Raw genomic sequence first — 14,097 nt, 5'->3', positions numbered from 1 at the left:
TTTTTTTGATAGATTGACCAAAAATAAAATGGCTGCCAAAGACATTTCATATGGAGAATGTCGGTCCCCCAAGGAATATATGAATATTTTCAAAACTAGGTAACCAATGAGTAATATCGACACAGAGTCTTAAACTAGAAGAGTTTTTTGAGATCTTGTGAAAAAATGGTGCAAAAATATCAAGAAACAAAAAAGTTATAGCGATTTGAATATTTTTTTAGCGGTAAAATTTGAAGCTGCCGGTAGAGGGGTTAAATTATCCAAAACATTTAATGTCTATATGGCCAGAAATGAATCTTCAGAAGCTACTGGGATTAATCAAAATTTTTCTTTTAAATTTCAATGTAGTGCATATTTTCAAAGAAATGCTGGACTGTTGTTTAGAATTCCAAATAAATTCCACCAATACAACAAATATGGCTTATATTTTGATGCTAAAAATTTGCGAGAACAACAGCCGGTAATTTCAATGAATACTTTAACAACTCCTTCAAAATAATGTAATTTTAGGAATACATTCGCAAAGAAATATTTAAGAATTTGTAGAATTCGGCACCTCAAAAAATGTATAGAATGTAACTTATTCACAGAGAGATTAACAGGCCACTTCAAAGTAAATTTTGTTGGAGATTCTTCTAAAACCTCTAAACAAGAATGGCAGCTTGGAATTAATTGCCAAATTTTATTATGATTCAACAAAAGCTTCCTAGAAATGTTATTAAGGTTCGTTTTGTTTATTTCTTTTGTTAAATCGAATATTATGAGTGAGAGCGTGAGAGCATTATTTTGCCCAATTGAAATTATTATTCATGTTACGAATAAAATTTAGTATTATGGCTTTTCATATTTCATTTCAATGTTAAATAGTTCTCCAATAACCTAGCAAGGAATTTTGTGAGATTTATTCTATAGGTTTATTTAGAATCTTTAATAGGATTCTAGAAAAATTTGCCAAGTGAGGGCACTGTCCAAGGCCAGGTGATGACACCGTCCACAATTGACAAGGAATCCTCGTTAAAATTTTTACCAATACTTTCTAGTAAAAATTAGGTTTATGTGAATCCAGCTTTTATAATGCAATTCATCTCAGAATTCAAATAGGTTAAAAACACCGGTTTTGGCCAACCTAAGAGTAAACGTCAATAAAAATTAAACGAGAAGCCGTATTCATGGTACAAATATGTCAAATGAAAGCTTTCAATCCATATTATGTGAATAAAATATCAAAACTGAGCTTAAACCATGTTTTTGCTTTGAAAATCCCGTTGGTCAATATAGGCCAACGGAACCAGTTTCGGCCAGAGATTTAACTTTGGTTCCTAATTTGGCCAATTGCATTGATTTCTCATGAGAGTGGCCAAATTATGAGTGGCCTGGCCAAATTAGGTGTATAGGAGTAAACATTATAAGGAAAATGAATTGTTTTCCTTATGTTTTGAATCAATTTGGACGAGTACGAATGTACCTCTATCATATAAATGTGATCTATTGAACACAAAAGGTTTCATGCTGATTGGCTATGTAAAACGGTGTATAATCCACTATGGCTACAATTGGCGTATGGCTAAAACCGGTGCTTCTAACTTAAAACGCAATTTACGATAGAAATAGTAGACTAACGATCCATTTTTTTTTTTTCATTTTTTGCTTTAGGCTAGTGCACAGAAGGCGAAAATTAAAATTTCACTTTCAAATTTTGGATCCAATATTTAATTTATATTCTAAGCTGCTCAACATATACCAATCCTTTGTGTTTTCTAGATAATGATTTTTGGATAGAGTAATCTACAAATCATTTCCCTAGCATTAGATAGATTTTAATTACCTAACTAAACTTTCAGCATCTTCTAAAAAGCTTTCAATGCATTTTGTTACAAATAATTTAGTAATGAATCAAGAGAATTTCCAATCCGAAAAGTTTCTCGGCCGGCGTTCAAAACCTGGAACCGACGATATTTATTATGCTCTTGCTGAATAGCTGCACTTTCTAGAACCCACAATTTGTTTTTATATTTAGGTTTTTTTTAAGAAGTGCCTTTATTAAATATGTAATTTCCAAAATTTCACCAAGTATGTCACGCATTTTGGCGCCCCCTAAAGGCTGGCGCCCTTGGCGGGTGCCAACCTGGCCAACCGCACGCTACGGCACTGGTCATGGTACAAAAAAAATGCCGCATGGATGCTAAATGCATGATTTGCGGAGGTTCTTCTAACGCTTAGGACGTTTGTCTAGAGAGAAAGATAGCACCAAGTTCATATGCTCGAATTGCGGAGGCAATCATAAGTCCAATTTTTGGACTAACCCTTCCCGAAGGAAAGTCGTCGAGGATTTCTCTGGAATAGTATCGAACAATACTCATTTTTCAGTTAACGATCGCTTGATTAGGAATCATACCCATCAGGAAGATCATAATCATGCTCGTTCACAAACTAATTTTAATCCGTCGGGTAGCCGTTCGAATCGTTTAATCTCGGATGTATATACCCACGGAAAATCCTTTGTCGATATCGTACCAGGTAATTTGAACTCCTGCCCCATTTGTACTATGAGTACCCATTCTACTTGTTTCAAATCAAATGAAAAAAAAACCCTACCGTCAGAGTTAAATACTACTCCGCCTCTTCGTCTACCAAAAATTCTAATGGGAAATCATCACATAATGTACCCACTTCAAGTGATATGTCTGCCTCTGATTTTAATTTTCTAACTGAACAATTGAATCTAATGATTGATGCAATATTCAAAGCTACCACTATGACTGAAGCAGTCCAAGTAGGTGTAAAATTTACTAATCAAATTGTTATTGGATTACATTTTTCTAATGGATCCTAATAATAATTTAAATATTTTAAATTAGAATGCTCGTTCTTTGAATGGTAAAGAGAACGAGCTGTTTAATTTTCTAACAGCTAATAACGTGCAAATAGCAGTTATTACTGAAACATATTTAAAAGCTAGATCCAAACTTAAAAAAGATCCTTACTTTTTTGTTTATCGTAATGATCTACTTGATGGGGAATGTGGCGGAGTTGCAATCATCATTCATAGGCGTATAAAACATCAACTGTTTTCGTCTTTTGAAACTAAAGTTTTTGAAACTTTAGGTGTTTCTGTTGAAACACAGTTTGGTAAATATATTTTCATAGCTGCCTATTTGCCTTTTCAATGCTCTGGACAGCAAGTTAATTGGCTCCAAACTGACTTGCGAAAATTTACTCGCAATAAGTCCAACTTTTTTGTCATTGATGACTTTAATGCCAAACATCGGTCATGGAATAATTCTCAAAGTAATTCCAACGGCAGAATTTTATTTGATGAGTGCTCTTCAAGATATTTCTCAATTCAATACCCTGATAGCCCTACATGTTTTTCCTCCTCTAGAAATCCATCTACGATTGACTTGGTCTTAACCGACTCTAGTCATCTTTGTAGCCAATTATTTACTTATGCTGATTTTGAGTCTGATCATGTCCGTGTTACATTTCAAATATTCCAAGAAGCGGTTCTCAATCCTATCAGCTCAACTTTCAATTATTTTCGAGCCGACTAGAATATATATGTAACATATATTGAGTCTAATCTTGATGTTAACATTTCTTTAGAAACAAAACTTGATATTGACAATGCTCTTGAAACTTTGACAAATTCCATTGTAGAAGCCAGGAGCATTGCAATTCCAAAATGTGCAGTAAAATTTGAATCCATGATTATAGACGACGATCTTAAACTCTTGATCCGTCTTAAAAACGTGAGGAGAAGGCAATTTCAACGCACTCGCGATGAAAGTTATAAGGCAGGATTTGCAGAAAGAAATCAAGAAACGTTTTGAATAATTAAGAACCAAAAATTTTGAAAATAAAATTTCTCAATTGGACCCTGGCTCTAAGCCCTTTTGGAAATTATCTAAAATCTTGAAAAAACCTCAGAAGCCAATACCAGCATTGAAAGAGGAAAACAAATTATTAGGTACTTTCTAATTGCGAAAAAGCTCAAAAACTTGCTATGCACTTTGGAAGTTCGCAAAATTTTAATTTAGGACTTACTAGTCCAATTGAAAATCAAGTTACTCAGGACTTCGAAAATATTCTCAATCAAGAGAACGTTTTCGAAAATGCCTGTGAGACTGACTTGGAAGAAGTGAGAACTATTAATAAAAAAATCAAAAATATGAAAGCTCCTGGCGATGATGGAATTTTCTCCATCCTCATCAAGAAACTTCCAGAAAGTAGCTTATAATTTTTAGTTGGTATATTTAACAAATGTTTTCAATTAGCATATTTTCCTGACAAATGGAAAAATGCTAAGGTTGTTCCAATTTTAAAACCAGACAAAAATCCTGCAGAAGCTTCTAGCTATTGTCCAATCAGTTTGCTTTTCTCCATCATTAAACGAGAATTCATTTTTTTGCCAATGAACAGTTCGGATTCCGCCATGGACATTCGACTACTCATCAACTTTTACGTGTAACAAATTTGATCCGTTCCAACAAATCTGAAGGCTATTCTACTGGTCTTGCTCTTCTAGACATAGAAAAAGCATTCGACATGAAGGTTTGATTGTAAAATTTAAAAACTTTAATTTTCCAACATACATTGTTAGAATAATTCAAAGTTATCTGTCAAATCGTACACTTCAGGTTAATTATCAGAACTCCAGATCTGAAAGACTTCCTGTAGGAGCTGGTGTTCCTCAAGGCAGCATTTTGGGACCAATATTATACAATATTTTCACATCTGACTTACCTGAGTTACCTCAGGGATGTCAAAAATCCTTGTTTGCGGATGACACAGGCCTCTCCGCCAAAGAACGAAGCCTGCGTGTCATCTGTAGTCGATTGCAAACAAGTTTGGATATTTTTTCTGCATACTTGCAAAAATGGAAGATTTCTCCTAATGCTTCCAAAACTCAACTACTAATATTCCCACATAAACCAAAAGCTCTTTATTTGAAACCTTCAAGTAAACATGTTGTCACGATGAGAGGGGCTCCAATAAATTGGTCAGATGAAGTTAAGTATCTAGGGCTCATGCTAGATAAGAATTTAACTTAACTAAAAAATCACATTGAGGGCATTCAAGCCAAATGTTATAAACATGTAAAATGTCTCTATCCCCTTATTAATAGAAAATCAAAACTTTGTCTTAAGAACAAGCTTTTGATATTCAAACAAATTTTCAGACCAGCCATGTTGTATGCTGTACCAATATGAACTAGCTGTTGCAATACCAGGAAAAAAGCTCTGCAGAGAATTCAAAATAAAATTTTGAAAATGATTCTGAAGCTTCCTCCCTGGTAAAGTACCAATATCCAATGTTGAAACATTGGAACAAATGTCAAATAAAATAATTAATAATTTCAGGCAAAAATCGTTACAATCGTTTATTGCCACGATTAATGCGTTATATGTTTAGGTTAAGTTAGGTTAAGTATATTCAAAGCTTTTTTTTTCTCTTATAAGCAGGTGAATTCAACTCACCTGTAAAAAATCTGAACTGCTACGGCAAATGAAATGTAATATGTTGTTAACAAAATGTTAATAAAATCTCAAATTTGTTTTTCCAATTTAGGATGATAGTGTTGTCTAATAACACAGAACACCTAGATATAAGAAATAAATGTAATGTTTGGAATGATACTAATAAAGAAAATCAAAAAAAAATCAGAAAAGCTGCTCAAGCTTTTGGTGTTCTGAAAAACACCCATCATTGAGCTACTATCGGATATAAAAAACAGTTTTAGTTTCAACTAAATAATTTACAATGACAATGTTTTTCACCGCAAAGTGCATATGAAAGCGTAACTTTCACGTTGAAAAAATAGGCATTTAGAAAACAGCGCTCAAAGTTTGAAGTTAGTCTTCTTATACAAATGCGTTGATTTTTTTAGTACACTGCTCACTTTACTATGGGTCACCTTGTCACGATTAGTAGTCACTCTACTCCACACGCATTTCAAATATAAATTACTCATAATCACCCATGATAGTATGACCACTGTATATTTCTGCATTCCATTCTGTTCATATAAAGCATGTAACGCCTTTATTTTTCAATATACGAGTACACTAAATTTGTATTTTTCCATATTTTTTATATGCGTCGTAAAGTGTATATGAAAACATGCATGTTGAAAAATAAAGTATTTGTCAAAAAAATAATAATGGTTATGATGGACAGTTATGTTTTTATGGGAAGTGCAGCTGGTGAGTAGAGTATGTAGGGATAGATTACATGGATATTACTCTAACATTATGGGAAAAAGCTCTTAAATTCATACGAAAACAATGATGGTATTTTTTCTCTTCATGTTCCAAAAAGTTTTTTTTTCTGTCATTTGGCTTTAATAATTCCATCTATCTGTCTGCGCAAGCAAACCCATAATTGTGTTAACAATTTATGTGACCCAAACAGAAAAGCATGATAATACTTTTAATGAAGATCCAATCATAGCTGAGGGATTCCACGGAGGCATGCAAGTCGATTCTGATCGACCATTTCAAAAATATCTGAAACTTTGCACAGTTTTTCAGTTCCATCTAAATCGTCATTTTCCGATATCAAATCTTCAAGTTGAGTCACGACTAACTTTTCAAAAGGGTGTATGTGAAAATGGTTCAAAAATATTCAAAAAGCTGCACAGCAAAAACGGTTCGTTCGATTGTTAGACAACTAAAGAAACAAAGTTAGACAACTAAATAAAGATTCCAAAAAAAATACATACAGTAAAAAAAAATTTTTTTTTGCTTTAAAAAACATCATTTTTGTCACAAAAACTCAAATATTTCAAAACCCTATCGGAATACCAACGTAATTTTTTGAGGGAAAACGGTCCATTATATTAGCTATCTGCCATAAAAAATTGGTGATGGTAAGCCAATAAACAAAAAAGTTATGACATTTCAAATATTTCACAAATTTGACACTTAGTGAAAAAAAATTTTTTTTTTCATTGTTAATTTTTTTTAGGACCGCAGTTTGTTGCTGAATTTTTTGTTAAGGGTACCACATGAGGTTAACAAGTTGTTTTCAGGATATTTTATTTAATTATTCATAACTATTATAGCATCTATTAGAAAGTTAGACGCGATCCAGTGTTGTGATCTAAAGTCTTGATAGTGTCATATTTTTTATTGTACGTAACAGAAGAAAAATTCTCTCAATAGTGTTGAAACCTTTTGATAAAAGAAACCTATAAGAAATCTAATATTGAAGACAAAAGCTACAAAAAAAGTTTTCTATACAGGTATACGACTAGTTTACCTGCAAAAAGTTTACCTCGTAGAGAACAAGGCGGGTCTATACCCAGGTGATCTAGTATACGTAAAGCAGGTCGGTTTTCTCCACAAAGTTAAAATCTGATTACACCTGGGTATAGACCCGCCTTGGTAGAGAATAGACTTTGTTAATCATATTTGGGAGAAAGCGAGTAACTTCAACAACATCAAAAACATGATAGGTACATACCATGAACATACTCACGAAAAAGCTAAAAATATACTACCACTATGGTTATAAAAGATTTAATTGTAAAATTTTTCTTCAGTCAAGCAAACGACAACAAACTTGTCAGTAAAAACTTAAAAGTGATTTTGTTTATTAAAATCTAACGAGCAACATGAGTAGTCGCTTTCTCAACTGTTGCAAGCCGTTTGCAGAAAAAAAAGTGTTCGAAAGAGCTACGAAATCTCACCGAAAGCACCATAGATAAACTGAAAGCGGATGGTTATGCTCCAATGTCTACATTGAATACAAATTTACGCATTTGTACGTCCTGCCGTTTAAACGTTGACAAACGGGCAATCTGTACATCATCGGTGGATCAGGTTGCAGGAAGTTCGAAAACAACAACAACTGAGGAATTACTAGATGCACCGACAACAACTGAGGAGTTACCAGAAGTACCAAGTGCAGATAGTCTTGCCACGGTACCATCAGCGACATCTGTTTCAACAAATCAATCAGAAGATGAGTGCATCCAGAAGGTCAACATCGAACGCTTCAACGAAGGGATAGCTGGAATAAAAGTGACTCCGATTAAATTGACGAAGATGGGTTATGTCAATTATCCCGAGAAAAAATACCGTGAAATCAACGAAGCTGTACGAAGAAACCTCTTCAAATTAGGACCTGAGGATGTGAAAAATACAGACTACGATGAGGTAATTATGAATATGAAGGAAAGGTTCTCGAATCTAGCCACGACAAGGAAAGAAAAATTATTGATTTTGTCGATGCTGCCAAGCTCGTGGTCTATTCAAGACGCCATTGATGAGTTCAAAACCAATAGAAATACAGCAAAAGAGGCAAAACAATTCAAAAATAACTGTCTTGCAACCAAAAATGCTAGGTCGAGTACTTCATTAACAGATGAGACAAAAGAAAAAAATAATTCAATATTTTGAAGACGATGAAGTAAGTAGAGCTATGCCTGGCCAAAAAGATTATGTATCTGTAAAAAAGATGGAAAGCGTCAAGCAATCCAAAAACGATTAATGATGACTACTTTGAAAGAAGCGTATACACGCTTCAAGGAAATTAACGAAAATATTAAGGTAGGTTTTTCCTCATTTGCAAGCCTTCGTCCAAGGCAATGCAAGCTTCTATCCAATTCAGGAACACATAATGTTTGTGTGTGCACATCACACGAAAATATTAACCTAATCTTACATAGTTTGAAGAGAATCAATTTATCAAAGGATATTAAAATGTTAACTGGTAGTCTTTTGTGTGAAAATACAACATCAAATTGCTATCTACGATCTTGTTCGGATTGTCCAGATTCTTCATCATTGGGAAATACTTTATTCGCTGAGTTTGAAGAAAATTATATTGATCAGTTATCATTTGAGCAATGGGTGACCACGGATAGGTGTGACCTAGAAACTATTGTAAAACCTGTAAATGAGTTTGTGTCATTTTTTTGCTTGAAATTAGAAAGTTTAATTCCTCACGACTTTATTAAAACAGAGCAATCCCGCTTTTCAAAAAATACGAAAAATACATTACAAGATGATGAATTTTTAGTCATTTGTCATTTTTCTGAAAACTATAGCTTTGTATTGCAAGATGAAGTGCAGTCCCATCACTGGAACGTACAACAAGCTACAATTCATCCATTCGTTATTTATTTCAATGGAAGTACGCAAATTGAACATTTTAGTTTTATTGTAATTTCCGAAGATTTAAGACACGACTCAGTATCTGTAAATTTGTTCATTGCCAAAATGATTAACTTTTTACGCGTTGATAAGGATAAAGAAATCAGAAAGATATATTTCATGTCTGATGGAGCAGCATCGCAGTACAAAAACCGTAAGAATTTTTCGAGCCTATGTCAATTTAAATCAAAGTACGGAATTGATGCAGAATGGCATTTCTTTGCTACGTCACATGGCAAAGGTCCTTGTGATGCTATTGGAGGAACCATAAAGCGCATGGCCACAAGAGCAAGTTTAGCCAAAGAACGTGAGCATCCAATTAAAACTGCAAAAGAACTATTTGATTGGGCGAATCGCAGAAAAGAAGAAGATTTAACAAAATTATCATTTTGTTTTACTACTACTGAAGAGTACGAATTAACGGCATCAGAGCTCAGCGAGCAATATAATAACGCGAAAACGATCCAAGGAACCCAAAAATTTCACTGTTTCATTCCATTGTCAGAAAATAAAATTAAAGCAAAACTATACTCGAACTGTACTGATAATGATGCAAAAGTGTTCGATATTGTAAAAAAATTGAATAACAATAAATAAATAAATAAGTATTAATAAAATGTTTTCATGATCTCATAACGCATACCCAAATCCAAAACTTTTAAAGTTTATATATAACATTTAGAAACTCATCGATCATACTCTAAAAAAAATATCCTGGTAAAAAAAAAATATTTTCGTGTAATCTGTTAATTCATTTTAATTTATACATATATACATATACATAAAATATTTATACATATAATATACATAATACTAATGAATACATGAAAACGACTTGTTTAATTCACGCAAGGCCCTTAACAATAAAATCAGCAACAAACTGCGGTTCCCGTAATAATTTACACCGAAAAAAAAAAATTTTTTTTTCTACTAAATGTGAAAATTGTGACATGTTTGAAATGTCATAACTTTTTTGTTTATTGGTTTACCTTCACCAAATTTTTATGGTAGATAGCTAATATAATGGACCGTTTTCCCTCAAAAAATTACGTTGGTATTCCGATAGGGTTTTTAGATATTTGAGTTTTTGTGTCAAAAATTATGTTTTTAATGCAAAAAAAAAAATTTTTTACTTTGTGTATTTTTTTTTGGAATCTTTATTTAGTTGTCTAACTTTGTTTCTTTAGTTGTCTAACAATCGAACGAACCGTTTTTGCTGTGCAGCTTTTTGAATATTTTTGAACCATTTTCACATACACCCTTTTGAAAAGTTAGTCGTGACTCAACTTGAAGATTTGATATCGGAAAATGACGATTTAGATGGAACTGGAAAACTGTGCAAAGTTTCAGCTCAATAGAAAAAAATGAATTAAAAAATTTACCAAATTTTGGTGCTGTTGCTTGGAATCACTCAGCTTATTTGAACAGTTTGTCAATATATTTGTTACTATCCTTAAAAATTACCATCTTCACCATTTTACCACCTAGTGAACGTAGTTTTGAACGTATTCTTGGAGCTTGCCACACAAAATAATGATATCATTTTGTTTTAGTTTGCTTAAAATGACCCAAAATCACCCTAATGACCCAATGTCACCCCGCACGGACGGTATTACGACATAGTAGCAGTGACAGATTGTAAATCTGATAATAAACGAGAACTGATTAAATTTCCCATAATGAGTCCATAATAAAAACAATAATAATATGTATAAAAAAAATACCTTCCACTTAAATTGCGCCCCACATGATATGGAATTTAACAATTCAAACATTAACCTCTTATATTGCAAATAGAATAACCTCTTTTTTGACAAAATTCAGCATAAGTAATGTCAAGAAGAGAAATAAGGATATAAAATAACGTCTTAGCATTCAAGCTTTGAATTTTGAGCAGCTGTACGGATTTCGAATCACAGGTGTACGGATTTTGATTCAACCTCATCAGGGTGTACGGATTTCGATTCAAGACAAGCGATTTTCAAACCCATTTTTTAAGGTTTCTACTCAACTTAAGGGTCATGTTGTGATTAATTATATCTCAAAAAATGTGAAAGATTAGGAAAACAACTGATTAGTTGCCTATTTCATATCTACATATTGTTAACAGAGGGTTCGTTTGGCTAAGTTCTTAAGTGTATGGATTTCGGTCCCACACGGTACCACGAAACCACGAAAACTGCACTACGGAAAATGGTGTCAAACTGGGGTTACAATTTTGTTTTTATTTTTATTATTTATCTGACAATGGTTACTAGATCAAAAATTATAGTAAAATCACAAGCAATGTTATAAATCCCAGATGTAAATTATTAAAGCCACATTATTATTCATATTATCATTATAATCAGTGAAAGTTATCAGAGTGTCCGGATATTGGTACCATCCGGATTTTGATTCACCACGGTAAATGATCAATGATAGGGCTTGTCCATAGGCCTCCTTTTTTATTTTACGATTTCCAGACTCCTTTTCACCTTCGTGTTTTTTTGTCCGAACATTTTTTTTTTAATTTTTATGGACAGTGATCTTTGGTCAGACAACCATCGACAATCCTATATGACCATGTGGTAGGTAGTGGTTTGTTGATACAATAGAAAAGCTTTCCTTGAACATATTTTTTGGGTTTAAGGAGCTTCCATTAGCAGAGTGGTAGAGTCCGCGGCTACAAAGCAAAGCCAATCTGAAGGTGTATGGGTTCGATTCCCAGTCGGTACAGGATCTTTTCGTAATGAAAATTTCCTTGATTTCCCTGGGCATAAAGTATTATCGTACCTGGCACACGATATACGAATGTAAAAATGGCAAAGAAAGCTCTCAGTTAATATTTGCTTTTGAGGGGCAAATCTTCACTAAATGTCTTTCAAATGCGGTAAGACAAAACAATCGAAGGACACCTAGCAACGATTGCTCACATCACCACCAACCTAACATAGAAAAGTTTACTTTGACATCGGATTGCCTGTGGAAAATCTTACCGCGTTTGGTGTTCCCGCATTTGATATTTGCATTTCAAACGCACACAGCAATAACAGTGGAAGTGCTCATGGAAAACTAAGCTGAGAAGCAGGCTTTGTCCCAGTGTCCTCAGTGCCAAGAAGAAGAAGAAGAAGAGCTTCCATATATTACCTATTGTTTTTTTTTTCTTATACCGTTGCCACCTTTTTCTCTCATTGGTACAAGTAGGTAGCCCTTAAAAATTGCTCAAAATATATCTTAGAATACGATATAATTTATTTATGGTTTACATTTTGCTTCAATCAAAACCAAACCTACACACAAGGGGGTGTGTTAGGGGCTACACCATCCATGATCAAGGGCACTTACTGCTGATGTATTTTATCGTAATCCACTCCGTCACTCACCTTGATCAGATCCAGCAGGCACATTTTAATATCATCGAACATTGCTTCGATTTCTTTGGCGCCGGTTCCGAATCATGTGGAAACTCTGGGTCACGGGAGAAATGCTCACCGACGAGACGAAATGTAAACTTGTTTCCGCGGATCCTCCGATGAAGCACAATTTGTCACATTTCACAGTTTGCATTGAGGTTGCCAATGGCGGCCATTGCTCTGCGGCTTATGATGATGGTGATGATGCTGCTGCTGAAGTTTTCAATCCGTCTGAGATTCGCTCTCTCACGCCCAACAGCTGACATCGCGCGATTGTTGGTGCTTTTGTTATTGTTCGCCGTAAGGGCGTAATTCCACTTGTTGCGCACTGGGTCTTGGCATTGCAAAGATGCTCGAAGTTCTTTCACCTATAAAAACAAGAAGGAAGAAATAAAAGCGTTGAAAAAATTGAAATTTTCTTTTTCTTTTCCGTTGCTGAGTGTCTGAGTACAGACGCGCATGCACCTTCCAGTAATGAGGCAGGAGGTAAAGTTCGTGATCGTTAATTCAGAAGGTTTATTTGATAAACGTATCGCGGAAATTTTGGGTACGTAAGCTGTTTGGGGCGCAACGCTTTACATGGGGTTCCACTTCTGACCAGTGTTGCCGCATTTAAATCTGTACCGTAGGCTCAAAAATCTTTTTTATCTGTACCAAAGATTCTGAAAATCTGTACCACACACAACATTAATTGTTGAAAAAACTTTAATCCTAATTTATTTGAAAATTTAACACAGTTTTTATTGAAATAATTTCAATCTTTCAATATTGGTTGGTTTGGTTTGACTTTATTAACGAGATTTTTAGCCCTTGGCTAGTTCATCTCGGGACCAACGGCTTTACTTCCCTTCCGAAGGAAGTCATCACTATAACTTTTTACGTCATAAGTGACTATGTCGGGGATGGGATTCGATCCCAGGTCCTCGGCGTGAGAGGCGAGTGTTCTAACCACTACACCAGGTCCGTCCCCATCTTTCAATATTAAATTCAGTGTAAATAGTATCTTTCAATAATAGTTTCGTGGAAATTAGTTTCGAATTTCAAGCATTTTTTGGATTTTGTGTTACAAAAATCGCCAATTCCAAAAATCTGTACCAATCTGTACTTTTCGGTGAAAATCTGTAATCTGTACCGTGCAGAATCTGTACCAAAAACTATTCAAAAATCTGTACCTTTCCAGATAAATCTGTACTTGTGGCAACACTGCTTCTGACATAAAACTGAATTTATGATTATGGGGTACTTGGGTCGAAAATGTGCGCAAAACCATCGAATTGTATATAATTTTGTCTAAGTTTCGTATGCAATAAGAAACTTTTTTGTCGTATTGGTTGTGGTTTATCCTTTTCAAGCTGAAAAGTGTGCAAATTTAGGTTCTCTTGAATTTAGTTGGTCCTCCAAGAACATAATAATAATATTATAAGAAATAAATGTAATGTTTGGAATGATACTCATAAAGATTAAAAAAAATTTAATACTATTTTCTTTTTAAGCCTATTTTAAGGTGAAGATGCATCGCAGCCAATCATAGAATTTTCAAGAGC

General features: G+C 34.0%; 1 protein-coding gene across 1 annotated transcript in view; it reads right to left on the bottom strand.

Annotated features, from left to right (window-relative positions):
- Nucleotides 1-14,097, bottom strand: part of LOC110674285 — a 93,978-nt gene that overhangs the window by 7,873 nt on the left and 72,008 nt on the right. The window contains exon 2 of the mRNA XM_021838564.1: nt 12,524-12,921. Within this exon, the coding sequence (XP_021694256.1) occupies nt 12,524-12,565 (42 nt within the window). The 5' untranslated portion in view covers nt 12,566-12,921. The remainder of the gene's footprint in view (nt 1-12,523; nt 12,922-14,097) is intronic.

Source organism: Aedes aegypti, chromosome 1 (genome assembly GCF_002204515.2).
Source record: "Aedes aegypti strain LVP_AGWG chromosome 1, AaegL5.0 Primary Assembly, whole genome shotgun sequence".
Classification (NCBI taxonomy): domain Eukaryota; kingdom Metazoa; phylum Arthropoda; class Insecta; order Diptera; family Culicidae; genus Aedes; species Aedes aegypti.
This window is presented reverse-complemented; position numbering and strand designations above follow the sequence as displayed.